Source organism: Ursus maritimus, unplaced genomic scaffold (assembly GCF_017311325.1).
Source record: "Ursus maritimus isolate PB19 unplaced genomic scaffold, ASM1731132v1 scaffold_2, whole genome shotgun sequence".
NCBI classification, from domain to species: domain Eukaryota; kingdom Metazoa; phylum Chordata; class Mammalia; order Carnivora; family Ursidae; genus Ursus; species Ursus maritimus.
This window is the reverse complement of record NW_024424452.1, coordinates 35,089,597-35,108,768: the sequence shown is the minus strand read 5'-3', so window position 1 is coordinate 35,108,768 and position 19,172 is coordinate 35,089,597. Positions and strand designations below refer to the sequence as shown.

Sequence of the window (19,172 nt, the reverse complement as noted above, 5' to 3'; positions counted from 1 at the left end):
CTTTCAGATTGTTCTCAGCCCTGCTGTCCCCAACAGGCTGAAGCCCTGATCTGTGGCTACCTCTGTTCTCTCATCAACTTGTTTCCGAGATTCTGCTTCTCAAAGTCTCTGTCCCACTCTGCCCCACCTGCCCCACAGGAAGAGCAGTCATCTCGAGTCCCCCTGTGACTTGGCAGAGTCCTTGGCATTTGAGCATGTGTTCCAGCATTCAGCTGGGGTCACCACCTGCTAGCATGTGCTGAGGATGAGTAAGAGTCTCTTTCCATCAAGCCCTGCACCGGGCAAGGCCAGCTCTGCCTGGCCTCAGCCAGCCACGATCAGGGCCACAAACCCCACCTGATATGGCCCTGGGGGCACCCACACCAGCCACCACCTGCAATGATGAGGGGCCAGGGGCAAGGCAGCTTCCACCACGGCCACAGGAAGTCACCTGGGCTCCAGGGTCTTGCCCATCTGCAAAAGCCCCTCACCCTCTCTGCTCCAGGGCACATGCAGTGCAGTCAGGGCTCAGGTGCTGGGCAAGCAGACTAAACATGACCACCTCCACCCATGCAGCCTGTCAAGAGCAACGGCCAGCTTTTTTTCCTTTAAACCCATCCTCCCCATCTCTACCCCTTTCAATGCCAGGAAGTTCATTAAGGATGTTTCACAAAATGAGAGAAAATAAACTCTTTGTTCCAAGTTCAACTGGGTGAATGACCATTAAGGAAAGCCAAGCAGATGATGTGGTAGGAGTTCAGATCTGAGTTCAAAGCCAGTTCTGCACCTGGACAAGGTGCTGGAAACACTCAAGGCCTCAGTTTCCCATCTATAAAAGGAGTGTCACAAAAGCCCTATGTCCTAGGACTGCAGGAGAGAATATTCTGCAACAGGGACTAATGTGCCCAGGCCAGGAAGCGGGCGGCCACTCCGGCACCAGCCTGGACATGACAGAAGTGAGCCCACAGACTCATGGCCGCATGGGGAAGGTGGGTGGTTGGCAACACCAGGCGTGCTCAAGAGCCCTGGAAGCCGGCCTAGAAGTGAAAACCATGCTTCAACTGCGTGGCCCCTTCTCTGGAGAACACACAGGGCAGACCTCAGAAGGCCAGAGGGACTGACTTTGTTTATTAAGGGAACCAAGAACAGATCACACACCCTGGAACCTGGGTTACGCTGAAAGGTGGAAAATACCTACAGTGATTGAGTGACAAACAGAATGGAGCACAGCACAAGGTCCAAGGCGACCCCGCCATGGTAAACTGCCATACTCTCTGCATGGAATGTTCCAGAACCAAATGGTTTTAGCAGCTGCCCCAAGACTCCGGTGATGACAAAACAGAACAAGGACTCTCTCCTGCTCCCCTCGGCTGCCCAGGAGAGAGTGGATGTGAACAGATCAGAGGCATGACTGTCTTTGAAAGACCAAGTGGGGCAGCCAAGGCTGCCTGTGTCCTGGCCACTTGGGGCTGGAGCAAAGGCAACCCTAAACTCCTGCCCTGGGGACAGATGGCAAGGCTAGTCAAATCCACAGGCTTCCTCACGGGCTGGAGGAGCCTGGAAGATGGGGTATCAGGGAAATATTCCCACACCAGGCCTTCATCCTTTAGAACAGCCGTGGATCTATGAAGGTGACCCCCAACTCACCCCACTGCCCTGCTGACACCACAAGGATTCGGAAAAAGCCCCCCAGGCCACATACTGAGTGTGGTGAGGCTGGAGGGGAAGGTAGGAGGCCAGGGAAGGCTGGGGTATGTTAATACTGCAAGGAACTGGAGCCATTGAGGTTTCCTCGAAGTGAGTTGACAAGTGTCACCGGCTTCACATTCATCCACAACCTCAGAATGCACCCTTATTTGGAAATAGGGTCTTTGGACATGTAATTAAGACGAGGTCATTCTGGATGGGTCGGGGAGCTAAATCGAAATGACTGTGCCCTTAGAAGAGGACACCAGAGCAGAGAAGAGGCAGAGACGGGAGCGATGTGGCCACAAGCCAAGAACACAGGGAATGCTGGCAACACCAGAAGCCAGGAGAGAGGCGTGGGACGGTCTCTCCCGTCATGGCCTCTGGAGGAAGCAGCCCTGTCCCCATCTTGAGTTTGGACTTCTGGCCTCCTGAACAGTGAGAATCCATCCCTGGGGTGGTGAGCCACCTAGGCTGTGGTCACTGGTACAGTGGCCCCAGGACCAAGGTCCACTGCTCCATGTCCAGCCGTCACTGCCTAACTCAATGGCCGGACTCTTTCCTCGGCCTGGGCACCTGAAATGTCCCACGGCCATGGGCTGGGCCCCCACCAGGGGCAAAAAGGGTGAGTCTGAAATGCCTTCAGATTAGGGTTCTGGTTCCAAGACAGTAACTCCAGCAGCTTCATGAACTCTGACCTTGAAATTCTGAATGGGTCCCCGGAAGCTGGCAGCTCAATGAGTGGCGGCTGGGCTTTGGCCTGGGGGCCTCCTGGAGCCTCGCCGTGTGGCTCTGCGGGCCCGGCAGGTGCTGCTCTCCACTGTGGGTCCGCTGGTGTTTGTGCAGGTCCGTGCCCCGGCGGAAGCCCCTGCCACAAGCCGGGCACATGAAGGGCTTCTCGCCTGCGTGTGTCCTCCGGTGCGCGCTGAAGTGGGAGCTGTTGCTGAAGCGCTTCCCACACTCGGCACAGGCGTAAGGCCGCTCCCCAGTGTGCGTCCTGCGGTGGATGACCAGGCTGGAGCTCTGGCTGAAGCGCTTCCCGCACTCCGCGCACGCGTACGGCTTCTCGCCCGTGTGGACCCTCTGGTGCGTGCTGAAGTTGGAGCGGTCACTGAAGCCCTTCCCGCACACCTGACATTTGTAGGGCCGCTCCCCGGTGTGTGTGCGCTGGTGCTTGGTCAAGTGGGACGTCTTGCTAAAGCCCTTGCCGCACTCGGGGCACATATAAGGCTTTTCAACGTGTCGGGGTCCTCCCCCTTCCAGAGGCTTCTCAGGCCTGGTCATGCTCTTGCCTGGCTCTCGGTCCTGCTCCCTTCTCATCGACACATCCTCCCCAGGGTCCTCTCCATCCTCAAGTGGCGGCACAAGCCCTGGGACAGAGAAAGCACAGTCCCTGAGGCATTCACGGGGAGAGGGGATGCTTCTAGTAAGATGGCAGAGGCTGGGCGGCCGTCCCACCTGAGGAACACGAGAGTGAGCCTCAGAGCACTTAGCAGGGGAGTGTCAGTCAGACCCTGAACGGAGATAATGAACCACAGCCAGCGGCTTGTGAAACCCTCACAACGCCAGTGAGGTGGGTGCTGTTACTGCCCCATTATAAGATGAGGGAACTGAGGCACAGGGGCGTGAAGGAACTTACCCAGAGTCACTCGGCTAGTAAGTTACAGGGCGGGCTCTGGAGTCTGGGTTCATAAAGTTTAGGTCAGGGTTCTCACCGGGTGCAATGGTGGCCTTCAGAGGGCACTTGGCAATGTCTGAAGACATTTTTGGTTGTCCCAACTGGGGAGAAAAGTGTTGCAACTGGCATCTAGTGGGTGGAGGCCAGGGATGCTGGTGAACATGTATAGCTCACAAGATGACATCGTAACAGAGAATTCTACAGCCCCAGTGGCAACAGTGTTTTGGTGTTTAACCAAACAATGGCACCACAGTCAGGCTAAATAATCTCTCAGGATGTTATGTGTAGATCTGCTTAACATCCACAATCAACTGACTGTAGATAATGCAGATCACCCTCCATACCGTGAGTGAGCCTCATCTAATCAGCTGAAGGCCTTAAGAGCAGAACCTGAGGTTTCCCAGGAAGGGACAGAGGGAGAGAGAGAATCCTAGGCAGGCTTCATGCCCGGCATAGAGCCCGACGCAGGGCTTGATCTCACAACGCTGAGATCATGACCTGAGCTGAAATCAAGCTGGACACTTAACTGACTGAGCCACCCAGGTGCCTCCCCCAGAGAAGGAATTCTGCCTCGACTGCAACACAGAAATCCTGCCGGGGTTTCCAGTCAGCTGGCTTGCCCTGCAGATATCAGACTCAGGACCACAACATCAGCTCTCACTCAAATTTCCAGCCTGCGGTCCTGTCCTATAGATTCTGGGTTTGCCAGCCTCCACAATCCTATGAGCCAATTCCTTAAAATAAATGTCTTAACTTACACACACACACACACACACACACACACACACACCTTTTGGTTGTTTCTCTGAAGAAACCCTACTGATAGGAAGAAGCATCTCAATTCCTTCAGAACCTGTTTCAGGGAGTGAATGGGTATCCGGAGTGTCAAGATGAGCTGAGCAGGAAAGCAGAAGGAATAGTGTTGGGAGGTGAGCTGGGGATGGGGGCGGGGGCGGGGGCGGTAAAGAGAACCTGTGGATGGCCAAGGCCTTGCCAGGAGCCACTCTACCCATGGGAGCCACAGGCAACACAGAGGCTAAAGTGAAACTGGACCAACCATGTGGGTGAAGGAACAAAAGAACAAGGAACCCAGGACAGCTCCAGGCACCTGCCTGGGGTGAGGTGAGCAGCCATACTCTCCCCACTGCAGCTGGGCCCCTGACGGGTCACTAGCAACCCTGGCTTTGCAGGCTGCACTCAGCTGATTGCTAAGCAGACTCTCAGGGAGTGCCCCTGCCCCACCGAACCCACCTGGGCATGGGGTGTGAGTTCCTATTTCAACATACTCTCCAGTGATCCCTCAGGCCACTGCAGCCTGAGAACTGTTGAACTGGCTTTTGTAAGATGTGGGGAGACATGGAAGATACTGGGCAGGGAGATGCTGGGCCTTGGGTCCCCGAGGCCCACACACAACTGCTGGGAAACGCCAAGCCGGCCACAGCCAGCCTAAGGGAAGGAGGCACCCTCCGAGACCGGCCCACATCAGACACGCCACTGATTAGCAAGTTACCCCTGTTCTCTGGCAGCACGTCCCAGCTGCAGTCCCGCTGAGCCGGGTCCAGGCACTCCCACTCCTCCTGGGACAGGTACGCCGCCATGTCCTCCAAGGTCACTGGCACCTGCTGGAACGCAAGCCACTCAATCCCATGCCACTGCTCCACCACGTGGGCCAGCCTGGTGGGCTCGCCCATCCCTTCCACCTGTATCACAATGGTGGGTCCTGCTTTGCCTCCCCCCACTTCCTCTCTCCAACACTTTCCCTCTCCATATGCTGTTATCTACCCCTCCTCAGGCTCCGCTCACAGAACTACTGAATCCTGCTCCCTGGGAAGACACTGTCACTGCCGTGCTGTCCCACTGCTGCTGGGCCAGAGACAGTGCAGATAGATCCACTGTCTGGAGCTGCTGGTTCCACTGCTGGTTCCCCACGGGCACAAGTTAGGCATGCCCTGCCTCAGCTCAACCAGCCCTGAGACCCTAGTGGGCTGTCTTGGGAACCTCAGGATGCCTCTAGGCCAGTTGTTCCAAATCTAGCACCAGACTGACCTAAGCAGATTAAAACCCAAGCAAACAATGTCTAGAAGAGGCAAATCCAGAGAGACAGAAAGTAGGTTGCCAGGAGCTGGGGAAGGGGGAATGGGAGGGGCTGCTAATGGGTATGGGGTGTCCTGGGGAGGAAACCGTTTTGAGGATTGTGATAATGATTGCGTAACTCTATAAATACGCTAAATGCTATGCACTCTAAACAGCTGAGCTGCGTGGTATTTAAACCTCATTAAAGCTGTTATTTTTTAAAAGATTTATTTATTTACTTTAGAACGAGCCAGAGTGAGCATGAGCAGGCGGAGGAGCAGAGGGAGAGAGAATCTTAAGCAGACTCCCCACTGAGCACGGAGCCTGACATGGGGCTTGATCTCACGACCCTGAGATCATGACCTGAGCTGAAATCAAAATTCAGATGCTTAACCAACTGGGCCACCCAGGTGCCCCTCAATAAAGCTAGTATTTACACAAACAAGTAAAGGAGACTCCGATTCCAGGCGAGAGCTGGGGGAGGAATCTATATTTTTACCCAAAGTCCCAAGAGTCTAGTGCCCAGCTGGGTTTGAAGCAATTGCCCCAGCTCACCATTAAGCCCCAGAATCCTCTGGGACACACTTAATAGAAGACAGCATCCAAGAGAAGACTTTCGGGAGGAGAAAGTTGGGGTAAAAGGGCCATTCCACAAGGGAGCACCTCTGAGAGATGGACCTGGCACGGGAGAGAAGTGTTCCCATAACAAGGCAGGAGACACACAGGGATGCTGCAGACCGGGAATCCCCACTCACCCGGGACCAGGATGAAACAAAGGATGTAGCTGATGCCGCTATCTCCTGATGCTGGGAGGCCTCTGGGCCTGGGAAAAGAGCAGAGTTTTCAGAGGAGGCCACAGAGCCCACCTGTGCACACAGTAACGAAGGCCCAGACAGGTGCAACTACTCCCCACCTATGCTCAGCTCCCAGGCAGGAACCTGCCCTTCCCACATGCACAGAGACCCAGCCTCCTGTGACACCCCCTTCACTCTCCTCCTTCCCCTGCAGGGCTTCTGTCTTCTAGAGTGATGGCTACTCACCCCTCTTTGGCCGGAGCTGGGGGCCCCTCTTTGGTCTGCGGCTCCGCTGGGCTGGGGGCTGCTGGCTGAAGCACCCAGACCCTTCCTGCAGAGACAGCACCTCTGGCCTGGCCTCCACTTGGTGTTTCAAGCACTGTTCTCCTGTCCCGTGGGGCAGTACATCATCAGGGAACACCTCCAGGCCCTGCATGCAGACAGAGATCTATCCACCAGCTCCCAGAAGGTTAGGAGGAAACCCATAAGGTGCCCAACCACTTTTGTCTCAGGCACCCCTGGCCATCCTGTTCCCAGGCTCTGCCCAGCTGTGCCTCACCTCCCCCCTGCCCAGGGCTTCCTCCCCCTGCTTGCCCCCATGATCCTCCACATGGCACAGTCCTCCCTCCAGACAGGCTGGGAGAAGGAATGTGAGCTGGGAAGAAGTCAGGCTCCCAAGCAGGATGGAGTGAGACCTGCTCTGTCCCTGTGTGAGTCTCCCTGGTCTCTCCCCATCACACTGCACTGATGTCATTGTCACACTCTTATCCTTCCTTCCTTGGTGCTCCCAATAGACCTGGGCCAGGACGATCCTGAATCAGGTCTCATTTCAGAAGTTCACGCTATTGCACGGCTGTTTTTTGAAGTCACCTACCAGCGCTCTGAAACAATCTATTTCCCAATTTCAGAGAAGGTAAACAGGATGAACTTGCATCTCAGAGTTTACTAAGCTCTGCAACAGTATTTGGGACAAGAGAAATCCCCAGGGAACTGTGAAACAAGTGCCAGGGATCCCTGTGTCAGGCTCAACATTGCACACCTCTAAGAGGAGACAGTCCCCAGAGGTTATGGGGTGCACGGAGACAGAGGGAAGCCATGCTAAGAACCCAATGCCAAGGCTGGAAGGGCTGGGAAGGGATCCTGAGTTCTTGTTGGCCACCATGAGAGCAGGATTTGCTTACTGCAATCAGCTCACACTGTGATCAAGTTTGGGGGGATGTGTTTATACTGCTGGACAAAAGAAAAAGCAGTGTGTGGCCAATGGCACTACCACAGGGAAAAAGATCACCTGTCCTCATTTGCCAAATATTTAATCTGGAAGAACTAATCTAATCGGAGCAAGAGGAATTTGTGAGACCTCCCACTCCTCAAATTTTGTTAGAAGTTGGGAGCATGCTCTAGAGTGGTGCTGCCCACAGAACTTTCCACGATGACAATGTGTCCTATGTCTTCGCCGTCTAGCATCCAGTACAGTGGCCACTGGCCAAGTGTGACGACTAAGCCCTTGAAATGTGGCCGGTGTGACTTAGGAACAACATCTGACGTTTTATTTAGTGTTAATTTAAAAAATCACATGTGGCTGGTAGCCACTGCATGGGATGACACAGCTCTAGAGAGGCTGGGGGCAAGTAGGGGCTCTAAGCAGGGTATCCACCAGCCCCTGCTTTTTCTTCCCAGTGCTCCTCATTCTGGGATCTCTTCAACACCCAGGGCCCTGCCTGGGAAGGTCTCCAGGCTCCCTCCCATCAAAACCTGTGTCTGACCTCTGCTGGGATGATGTTAAAGAACCAAACCACACAGCTCAGAGAGGGCTAGTGGGGCTACATGTGCTTAATCGACGGGTTTACACCCATCGGCCAAGGCTGAGAAACACTTTGCAGTTGCCTTCTTCAATTCACAGGTGCAGGGAGCCCCAGTTCCCCCCAATGACCAAGGCAGGCCGTGGCTCCAGAGCCCAAGGAATGCAGACCTCAGGAGCAGGAACCTGAGGTCTTGGGGCCCCATTTCCTCACCTCAGGGCCAAATTGCCCCCCACCTCACCCGCTGCCTCTGTTTCCTGGGCTCCCGCTGCAGCCCTTCCACGAGGACCACGGCCTCCTCACCACTCTCCGGCTGCTGCTCCCGCACCCGGGCCTGGATCTCCCCTGGCAGCACCATCAGGAACTGCTCCAGCACCAGCAGCTCCAGGATTTGCTCCTTGGTGCGCATCTCAGGCTGCAGCCAGCGGCAGCAGAGCTCCCAGAGGCGGCTCAGGGCCTCCCGTGGCCCGGCCACCTCCTGGTAACAAAAGAGCCGGAAGAGCTGGCGGAATGTCTCAGGGCTGGGGTCTTCGGACTCCAGGGAGGGCTCCTCTTCCCAGCAGAAATCCTCCTCCACCTTCACAATCAGGATCTCGTCTTGCTCCGGGGGCAGTGGAGGCTGGAGACCAGGTGTGGTTGCCATTGTTTGGGGGCAGGTCTTGCTTTCTTGTACCTCAGGGCTCAAACTTGTCTCTCCCTGTGCCTCTGGCCAGACACTGGAAATGATGTTTGCCGGGCTCTGTGGAGAAACAATAAAATCATTTGGTGCAGTGTTAGGGCTAGATAAGCATCTACCCTTAAGGTCCTGCCCCTGCCCCAGAGCCACCTCACCCTCACTGGCAAAAGAAAAGGGCTGCAGTAAATCAAAGCGTCCTTATTGCTACTCCACCTGCTAATTCCCTCGCCAATTACTCAAAGCCTCGGTTCCTCATTCAAAAAGTAGAGAGAATGATACCCCTACACAGAGGCTTCTGAGAGGACCAAACGGGGTTTTTGGAAAGGGTTTTGCGCATTGCCTGGAACGGGGTCAGAGTTCAAGGAGCGCTGTTTTCATTATTACGGTTGGCCCCTCTGGGCTGGGGTCCCCTTGGAAATATGGTGAGAACCAGGGCCCCCTCTGCCCAGGAGGACGCGGATTCTGTCACGACCTGACCCCCAATTTCGGGCTCGGCAAGCCCCGAAGGCCCACCGGGTACCCCCGACTGGGGGTATTCTCAGTGACTACAACGGCCTCTTCAACTCAGGTGGAGGGTGAGCAGTGGCCCAGGCCGAACACAAACCCAGGCTCCGGCACGGGCCACGGGATAGAGGCTCGAGGTGGGACACCGCGCCCCGCGTCCGCACTCACCCGCAGCGCGGCAGGCCGGGCCGGGAGCAGGACGGCGGGCGCGGGAAGCGCAGCGGGCAAGGGCTGGAGACCTTCCAGACAAGACTGACAAATCCGCACAACGAACGCCCCAAACCACTCCTCGCGAGCCACGGGCTCAGCCCGCTGTGGGCGGGCCCACAGGAGCACTGTGGGTAATGGAGTCCTCGCGCCATTGGACGAGGGGGCTGTCGAGTGTGGGAATGAGTCTGGACAGGCGGGTGCACGGGGGGCATTGTGGGCAACGTAGTCCTTGGACTGCTGGCCGACCCGCTGTAAGGGGTGAGAGGGAGCCCCCGTGGGCGGGCACGGCGGGAGGCATTGTGGGTAAAGTAGTCCTTGCACCTTCAGTCAGCAGGCGAGGGTTTTGATGCTCCGCAGGTTCTAGGCCATTCTCCCCATGTCCTTTCCAACCGCCCTCCCCTGGCCTGAGAAAAGCATACTGTGGGAGGGGGCTTGTGAATTTACATTTCTACTTATATGGTACTTTGTATGTACGAGGCTCTGTTTTAAGTACTTTCCAATTATCAACAATTCATCTTTCAAACAACCACGGGAGGTAGGTACTATTAGCCATATTTTATAGATGAGGAAAGGAGGCACGCAGAGGTTCAGTGACCTGAAGGTCACACATACTCAGTAAGTGGAGAGCTGCGATGAGGATGGAACCCAGGCATCTGTCCTAGTCCACACCTCCTTAATTTTAGAGACTAGGAAGTGAAGACCCAGAAAGTGACTTCCTTGGGGCATCTTGGGTACCAACTGCTTGTTTCTCTTCTTTGTTAGTTTAATCAACAAATATTTATTGGGCTCTGCTTTGTACCAAGTGGGCACCGTGAATAGGGGGTGAACTAGACAGATGGTCCCTGGTGTTGCTGTCCAGCCTTGGGGAGACTAAGCCCCTGGCCCTTTAAGCAGGTAAAGGGTCATGGTGAGCGTTACCTGCCCAGCACATCATAAGTGCTCCATAAACATCATCACTGATAAGGACCAACTCTGGCATCCCGGACCTAGCACCTGACCCCATCCTCCCACTAGCTTTTCTTCCCATCCTACTCTATTCTCTCTCATGTTTCATTTTCCCCACTATATCCAACATGCAGTTTTTATTGTGAGCACGCTGAGCAGAACAAGACACTGGGCTGCCCATGACTGATTTTTGGACACTGCCCCTTCCTGAGTGGGAGGCATCTTTAAGGGCAGATTTCAGGACTGTCCCAGGCCTCCACAGTCTTGTGGTGGGGCCTGAAGAAAGGACCAATATGCCTCAGTTTCTCCTTCAACATGGGGTTGCTGGTCAGGGATGTTAGAATGAACTAACACCAAAGTGTAGAGCGACTCAGAGAATTGGTGCTTAAGTCCAACACAAGAGGCCTGCGCTCAGTCTGCTTTGGGAGGATGTGCAAGGGGGAACTTTGAACAAGTCACGGGGAGTATGTAGCAGGGGAGGGAAAAGAGAGAACAAATAAAGTAGGAAAGGGAAAAGGAGGAAAACAGAAGAGGCTGATGGAGAATCTGAGGGGAAATCAGCAGGTTCTGTAGCACTGCCTGACCATGATCTGATGCAGAGGGTGCTGGATTCTGTGTAAGGGAGCAGAGAGGTGTGGGGACGCCAGCATTTCCAAAGTTGTGCCATGCCTTCCACTTTCTAACTGCCTCCTGGTTAGCTGTGGGGAGAGGCATCTTCTCCTCAGAGCCATATGTACAGAAGTTAGCGAGTCTATGTAGTGACCAAGGCCTGGCTGACATAGCCCTGGCCCTCTCCTGTCTGGGAAATTCTCAGCGACTACAACCAACAGAGATTTAAAGGACAAATTTCTGCTTTGCTCAGGATTTTGTGTTTGTTTGTTTAGGATTTCTGTCTTTTTTAAAAGATTTTAGAGAGAGAGCGCATGAGTGGAGGGGTAGACGGAGAAGCAGACTCCCCGCTGAGCAGGGAGCCCGACAAGGGGCTGGACCCAGGGCCCTGGGATCATGACCTGAACCACCCAGGTGCCCCTCAGATTCCGGTCTTAATTCTACTTTGTGGGAGACGCAAACATGTAGTGCCTAACAAATGTAAATTAGGATGAATTTGGGCCTCCACAGACAAACACCCAGACCAGGGCTTCAAATCCCGGTTCCACCACTTATTAACTAGGTACGCCTTACCCTCCTCACCAATAAAATGGGGATTGCCAAAGCTCCAACTTCAGAGGGCTGAGGGACTGTGGGATTAGATGAGATTATGTTTGTAAAGCACCTGTGACAATGTCCAGCACATAACAAATGCTCCTTAAGCATTGGCTCTAGCTTCATGACTTGCAGCCGCAATGAGATGAAATACGTGGGTCTCCGTGTGTGGGTCTTGGAGACCTGGTGCCGTGGAGTTCCTGTAAGAGGTCCGTGGGTCCACGAAGGCCCCAAGCATTGTTCATAGTCTGAATGAAAAGTATTTATAGTTATATACACATATCATTATTTATAACTGTAGCTTGTTTTCATGGAGTCTATAAAACAGTTCAAATTAAAATGGTAGCGTCATACTCACAGAAGTTTGCAGCACGCACATATCCTTCTCTGAAGACAGAGGGGAAGATCGCTTCAGACCGATGACACAGTTCCAGCATCACATACGAGGCATTGATTCAGCTCACATTTGCTCTTATTATTTAATTGTGACAGGGAAAACAGGGTGTACAATCAAGCTCTCCGAAAGCTGTCATCTTTGGTAGCAATTTCTCAATGTCCGAGTGACTGAGAAACAGAAACTCAATATGCAAGTCAAATAGTTTAGCTAATTTGACTAAATTCTCTAAGAGAGTCATCAGAGAGCTACCATGCCCCAAAACTGATATATAATGGGTATTTTATTACACTTTTAAGATTTTTTTTTTTTAATATTAGAGGAGATAGAGAGAAAGGGCAGAGAGAGAGAGAGAATCCTGAAGCAGACACCTCACTGAGTGCAGAGCCTGACTTGGGCCTCCATCCCAGGATCCTGAGATCATGATCTGAGCCGAAACTAAGACCCAACTGAGCCACCCAGGTGCCCCTACAATTTTTCTAAGGCCTCCATGAGCCAATAGTAAAAGCTAACTTTTTTTTTTTTAAAGACTTTATTTATTTACTTGTCAGATGGAAAGAACACAGGCAGGGGCAACAGCAGGCAGAGGGAGAAGCAGGCTCCCCACTGAGCAAAGAGCCCGATGCAGGACTCGATCTCAGGACCCTAGGATCATGACCTGAGCCAAAGGCAGATGCTTAACCGACTGAGCCACCCAGGGGTCCCAAAGCTAGTGTTTTTTTTTGTTTTTTTTTTAAGATTTTATTTATTTATTTGACAGAGAGAGAGACAGCCAGCGAGAGAGGGAACACAAGCAGGGGGAGTGGGAGAGGAAGAAGCAGGCTCATAGCCGAGGAGCCTGACGTGGGGCTCGATCCCATAACGCCGGGATCACGCCCTGAGCCGAAGGCAGACGCTTAACCGCTGTGCCACCCAGGCGCCCCCCAAAGCTAGTGTTTTTTAAGCACCTCCTAAGTCCAGGGGATTTTTTTTTTACTGTGCTACTTAAATCTTCACAATGACTCTCTTGTATAGATATCAACATGTTTTCATTGACTAAACTAAGGCTCAGAGAGGGCATAGCCCTGCTAAAGGCCACACAGCTAGAAAAGTGAAAAGCCAAGTCAAACTCAGGCAGGTCCACTCCTGAGCCTGCTGCACCAACCACTCCCCTAAGGTTCTCCTGAACACTAGCCAGGTAATCACAGCCCTGCCTTGGAATAAATATCTGAATGATTTCTTGGAAGACTCTGGTCCTGCCACAAGGTTATCCTTTGAGGGGGCCACTTGGGGCCACTTGGGGCCAAAATACCCTCTGATTTTCTAAACACATTAGGCAGATCTGCTTGGTTCGTAGAGGTGCTCAGTAAATATTTGCTGAATGACTAAATAAATGAATGAGAGGAATTTCTTCTTCAGACATTGACGTCTGCTGCCCAGCCTTATACAAACTTAATTCACAAACATGATGGTGGTATAAATGGAGACAGACAATACCTGTGCCCCAGAGGATACTTACTAGGATTAAACGATCTAGTACATTAAAACACTTTACTCTAGGGTGAAAGCTAGAAGCAGTCAGTAAACATTAGAAACATTAGTATTGTTAGTATTTTCATGAATACAAAGGACGAGGGAAAAGAGCGCTTGCTGAGAATGCTGGGAAATCTCTCCTTGGAGTCGGCCTATGTTTTGGTTCCATTTTTAAATCTGAGACAGAGGAGAGGATACGTTAGTTAACAGGGAGGCAGGAGATAGCCACTGTTTACACCCTCAACCACCCAGCATTTGAAACTTTGTCTTACCCCTATAGCCAGCAGGCCAAATGAGAAGCAGTCAGGTAAGAACAGCCTTGCAAAGCATGACCATTCCTCCGAGGGAGAGCTGCCTTCAGGATAAAAGAGGCTGGAGTGTGGAGGAAGAAGGGGGATTCAAGGACCACCAGGCATGCTTGGAAATCCTTACTCATGGGGACGACATCTGCTAAACTGTTTGTGGTCAGCCCAGGCATCACTCAGAATGGGTGGAAGATTCACACGCTCCTTTTGGGAAACACGGTGCCTTCGTCTACTCAGGCTGCCATAACAGCATACCACAGAGACTGGGAGCCTTAGACCACACACATTTATTTCTGGCTGGAAGTCCAAGATCAAGGTGTCGGTGGATTCGGTCCCTGATGAGAGCTCTCTTCCAGCTTGCAGACTGCTACGTTCTGTGTCCTCACATGGCAGAGTGATCCCTCTTAATAGGGCTCCTCTTCTTAGTAAGGCCACAGTCCTATCAGGTTAGGGCCTGATCCATATCACCTCATTTAACCTGATTACCTCCTATAGATCCTCTCTCCAAATATAGTCACATTAGGGGTTAGGGCTTCAACATATGTTTTGGGGAGACATAATTCAGTCTAGACCCCCCAAACACTGCCAGTCCTTAGAATGACCCATGATGCTCCTCGGTCCTCAGACCACCACCCAGTTCAGACCAGGGCCAGGGAGGGAGGCAAGACTGGCCTTTCAACACAGACAGCTGGCACACCCAACATTCTGGAATATTCATGCTATCCACAAAGAGACTTGCTCTCCCCCATTTTTCTTAAAACATGTGTCCATCTTGGTCTTTGGTACTGCCACATAGGAGAGTGACATGAGCATGGGGATTCTCCCCCACTACAAGAGACACACCTGGGACAATGGCAGCTGCTTCTGGAAGCCAGTGTCAGGGATGTGGGGAGCAGTGGGGGACGTGGGCCCATGCTGCCAGCTCGTCTGACTGAAGAAGTCTGATATCTGGATGTTCAGGTGAAAACTAATTTTGAATGTAGACTCAAAGTGGTTTTAAGTCCTGTGTGAGATAAACAAAACACATCAACAAGTTTCTGGGCTGTGTCTGGCACACACAAACAAAATAACAGGTGGTGATAGTGTTATGAAGAAACATGCAGCAGGAGGAGGGGTTCTAAAGGCAAAAGTTGTTCAAGATAAGAGCAAAAGATGCCAAGTGCCCTAGGCCCACCGTCTATCTAGGAGATAGAGACCTTCAGGTCAATGCATAGCCCCAAGCTTGTCCTGCTGGTTTCCTCCCTCCCTTCCTCCCTTCTCTCTTTTCTTCCCTCCTCCCTCCCTTCCTTTCTTCTCCTCCTCCTCCCCCATCAATGCATAGCCCCAAGCTTGTCCGGCCTCCTTCTTTTCCTTTTTTCCTTTTCTTTCTCTCTCTTGCTTTCTCTTTTTCTCCTCCTCCCCCCCTTATTTTAAAATATTTTATTTATTAGAGAGAGATCGAGAGAGCGCGAGAGCATGAGCAGGGTGAGGGGCAGAGGGCGAAGCAGACTCCCCGCTAAGCAGGGAGCCCGATGGGGAGCCTCATCCCTCGACTCTAGGATCAGGACCTGAGCCAAAAGCCAAGGCTTAACGGAATGAGCCACCCACGTACCATGCCTGCTGCTTTCTGAAATAATACTATTGGTCACCAATTCCTGAGCACCTGGCAGTACACACTTGCTCTCCGTCTGTTCTTAATTTAGTAATAATACGGGTAGTGTGCTCTTTACAGGTAAAACCCCTGACGCTCCGAGTTTTAAGTACTGAACCCAAGGAGGGTCACACAGCCGGGGAGCAAAAGAAACGGGACTGGGACCCACGTCTTTGATTCCAGAACCCCGGCCCCGAAGAACCAGGCTAAAGCACGCTAGACCGCAACAATAACCCAGGCATCCTAAGGTCTGACTCGGTAGCCACACTTGACTCTGTCTCCTTGTCCTCTTTGGCTGAACACGCTCTGCCCCGTTTCTCCCGTCTGGGACGCGCCCAGGGAGACCAGGAAGGGGCCTCAGTCCAGGTTCGAGTCCCGCCGCTGCCTGGTGGCTGCGACCGTGCGCCGCACACAGTAAGAGCGCAACGAAGATGGGAACCCAGGGCCCGGCCACGCACAAGCCACCCACAAGCACCACCAATGCTGCAGCTTTCACGCGTCTTTCCCCAAGGCTCGCGCGAAGTCCGTGCCCGCCGGAAGCGGAAGTCGCCGGAGCCGGGGAAGAGGACCGGACTACACTTCCCAGAGTGCGTCGCGCCGCGTCGGGGAGGCGAATACCTGAGCGATTCCGGGGTGCTGTGGGGGTGCAGCTCTTCCTTCGGGGTCTCCACGGGACGCGGCTCTGCGAGGGCCTCGAAGGGTGGAACTTCATCCTCGGGGCGGCCGCGTCCAGGTAGCTGAGGCCGGGCCAGCCCCTCCTGGGCTCAGCCTCAGTTTCCACATCTGTGAATGGGGACGTTAACCGTTCAAGGTTGTAAAAAGTTCAAAATCGTTGATATATATATTTCCCAAAGCATACTGAGTGCTCCCATCTGCTAGGCGCAGACGTTACCGTAGTGGTTAGCAGGCGCTTGTTTTCATGATATTCAAACTCTACCGAAAGATACTGCCTTGATCTTTGTAACTAGCATGGTGATTTTTTAAGATTTTATTTGGCAGAGAGCACGAGCAGGGAAAGAGGCAGGCAGAGGGAGAAGCACACTCCCGGCTGAGCAGGGAGCCCGAGGTGGGGCTCAATCCCAAGACCCGGGGGATCATGACCTGAGCCAAACGCAGATACTTAACCAAATGAGCCACCCAGGCGCCCTTAGCGTGGTGATCTTTAACAGGCGTTCTTAATTTCATACGATTGATTTACCAACCTTCCTTGGGTATCTAAAAATCTTAACTTCCCCTTCTAGAAGGAGAATAGAAAGCCCTCACATGCCACAGAACAGTAGTTAGACCTCTTGCGCAATCTTTAAGCACTGAAAGCTGTAAATAGGCACCACTAAATCCACAGGGAATCAGGCCACTGCACCGCCTCACTGATTAACAGCCCCCTGTCCCTTTAAAACCTTCCTGGCTAGCAGAAACCAGGGAGTTGGCTTTTGGACAAGAATCCACTTTCTCCCCAGGTGGCTGGCCTCCTGAATGAAACTCCTTTCCAATCAATATTCATCCCTTGAGTATTGGCCTTTGGAGGGACAGGCAGCTGAAGTTGGGTTTTGGTAACAAGAGGCATAAGGTGACAAAATCATTGCACAAGTAATTTAGTCGTATTTTTGGTAAATCCTGCCAAAGAGTATAGAAGAGGGGACTTGATCTCCTTTGGGTTCAAGTGACAGTTGAGTGCAGGTGTGAGGACAGCATAGAGTTAACCTAGGGAGTTGGGGGAGAGGGTTCCACACAGAAGGAAAAATAGGTGTGAAGATCCCGAGCAAGGTCTGAGAGATTGGGGTGCATTTGAAGGACAGAAAGGAGACAAGCATGGCCCAGGTGCAGGGGGGTGGGGGAAGCTTGGGAGATGAGGCTGGAGAGGTGAGACCCTGCAGGAAGGCCTTTGGAAGTTCTGAAGATTGAGGCTTTTATCCTAACAGCAATGTGAAACCAATAGAGTTTTGGGTTTCAAGCAGGATAGCGTCGTAGCAGGGTAGAAGTTTTGGGGAGTAGAGATCTCAGGGAGAACAGAGGGAACGGTGAAATCAGCTGGAAGCTCACAGAGTGGTTCAGAGCTGAGGTCATACTAGCAATGGTGGTAGTCACAAGGCATGCAGCTGACCGAGATTCCTGAAGCAGAATTAGCTGGGCCTGCGGGCTAATTGGGTTCAGCTGAAGGAGAGAGAGCAAGAAAAACTGATTAGTAAAATGGAGATCATAACATCTCCTACAGCAGGTACCATTTTGATTAAAAGAGGCAAAACAGAACGCCTGACAAGTAATAAAGGCTTAAGATGCACTAATTTTGCAAATAGTAAAGACTACCTCAGAACAGTGTTGTTTGTGGACGCCTGGGTGGCTCAGTCCCCAGGTCATGATCCCTGGGTCCTGGGATTGAGTCCTGCATCGGGCTCCTTGCTCAGCGGAGAGCCCTCTTCTCCCTCTGCCTGCCGCTCACTCTGCTTGTGCTCGCTCTCTCTCTCTGACAAATAAATAAATCTTAAAAAAAAAAAAAAAAGAACAGTGTTGTTTGTAATGGCAAAAGATAAATGTCCATCAACAGAATGATGGATAAATCACAAGAGATGATGTTGAGCAATAGTGTCACTTGCTTAAAGTGACAGCATGACACTATTTCCATAAATTATGAAAACATGTAGAACATAATGTATGTGATTTAGGGATATATACCTATGTAGCAAAAATGTGAAGAAATGCTTGGGAATCAGATAAACACCAAATTCAGGATGGTGATTGCCCATGGCACTCGGGGCAGGGGTTGGAGAGAGATGTGATGGGTAAGGCATGCAGGGGGGAATAAGCTGCAAGTTTTAATGTGCTTTTCATTTATTTTTAAAGTTTTTTTTTTTTTTTGAGAGAGAGAGAGCACAAGCCGGGGGAGAAGCAGAGGGAGAGGGAGAAGTAGGTTCCCCGCAGAGCAGGGAGCCCAATGTGGGGCTTGAGCTCAATCCAGGACCCTGGGATCATGACCGGAGTTGAAGGCAGACACTTAACCGACTGAGCCACCCGGTGCCTCCTAACGTGCTTTTTAAACAATGCGCAGTGGGTTGTTTGCTCAAGATTCTTTCTCTCCTCCTCTCTCTGTCTCTCCCCTGCACATGCTCTCTTTCTCTCTCTCTCCAAAATAAATAAATAAATCTTAAAAAAAAAACCCAACATCAAAATAGTTATTGGGAATTTACAGTCTTGAAATATTGAAACCTAGCAAATGTTTCCATGAATGATTTTTAATAAGTGCACTGCTAACTTGTATACTGTTTCTATTTCAATTGCTTTAAATTTCTCCTTACCTTCTAAGATTTTTATTTGAGGTCTAACATATATCAAGTAAAGTGCACAAATCTCAAGTGCATGATTCAAAGAATTTTACAAATCAATATCCTTGTGTAACTTCCACCCAGATCAAGATATGAGTCCTTTTCGATGCCTTAGAAGGCTCCCTCAGCCCCGTCCCCAGTCGGTACTCCCAACTCTGGCTTGAAACCACAAATCTGATTTCTGTCACCTTAGATTGATTTTTCCTGTTCTTGAACTTTATAAAGGGCATCCATACGGTACTTCTATTTGCTGTCTGGTTTCTTTCACTCATCATTAGGTCTGTGAGATTCCTCCATGCTGCTGCGTGTATCAGCAGTCGGCTCCTTTTTGTTGCCAAGGAGCATTTCGTTGTATGACTCTTACCACAGTTTATCCACTGTCCTGTCACTGAACATTTGCAGTTTCCAATTTGGGGCTGCTATGAACATTCTTGAATAAATTTGAATACCTTGCATGTAATCTGGTT

General features: G+C 51.9%; 1 protein-coding gene across 2 annotated transcripts; it reads right to left on the bottom strand.

Moving 5' to 3' along the window:
- Window positions 1–654: 654 nt before the first annotated feature.
- On the bottom strand, window positions 655–9,708 carry ZNF500 (zinc finger protein 500). Of its 2 annotated transcripts, none has more exons than XM_040635381.1 (6): window positions 9,358–9,708; window positions 8,251–8,748; window positions 6,457–6,640; window positions 6,172–6,239; window positions 4,854–4,965; window positions 655–3,035 (listed from the first exon to the last, which is right to left on the bottom strand). In XM_040635381.1, the coding sequence occupies exons 2-6, from the start codon at window positions 8,650–8,652 to the stop codon at window positions 2,350–2,352; spliced, it is 1,452 nt and encodes a 483-aa protein (XP_040491315.1). In that variant the 5' UTR covers window positions 8,653–8,748; window positions 9,358–9,708; the 3' UTR covers window positions 655–2,349. The 2 variants fall into 2 exon arrangements, with proteins under 2 accessions (XP_040491315.1, XP_040491314.1); XM_040635380.1 differs by having other exon boundaries at window positions 4,854–4,962; window positions 9,358–9,467.
- Between the last annotated feature and the right edge of the window lie 9,464 nt (window positions 9,709–19,172).

Coding starts and splice junctions, on each gene's coding strand:
- ZNF500 (XM_040635381.1), bottom strand. CDS start 8,652: ATGGCAACCACACCTGGTCTCCAGCCTCCACTGCCCCCGGAGCAAGAC. Junction 6,641..8,250: donor CCAGGAAACAGAGGCAGCGG/GTGAGGTGGGGG, acceptor GTCTGCATGCAG/GGCCTGGAGGTGTTCCCTGA. Junction 4,966..6,171: donor TTGTTTCATCCTGGTCCCGG/GTGAGTGGGGAT, acceptor CTTGCGTTCCAG/CAGGTGCCAGTGACCTTGGA.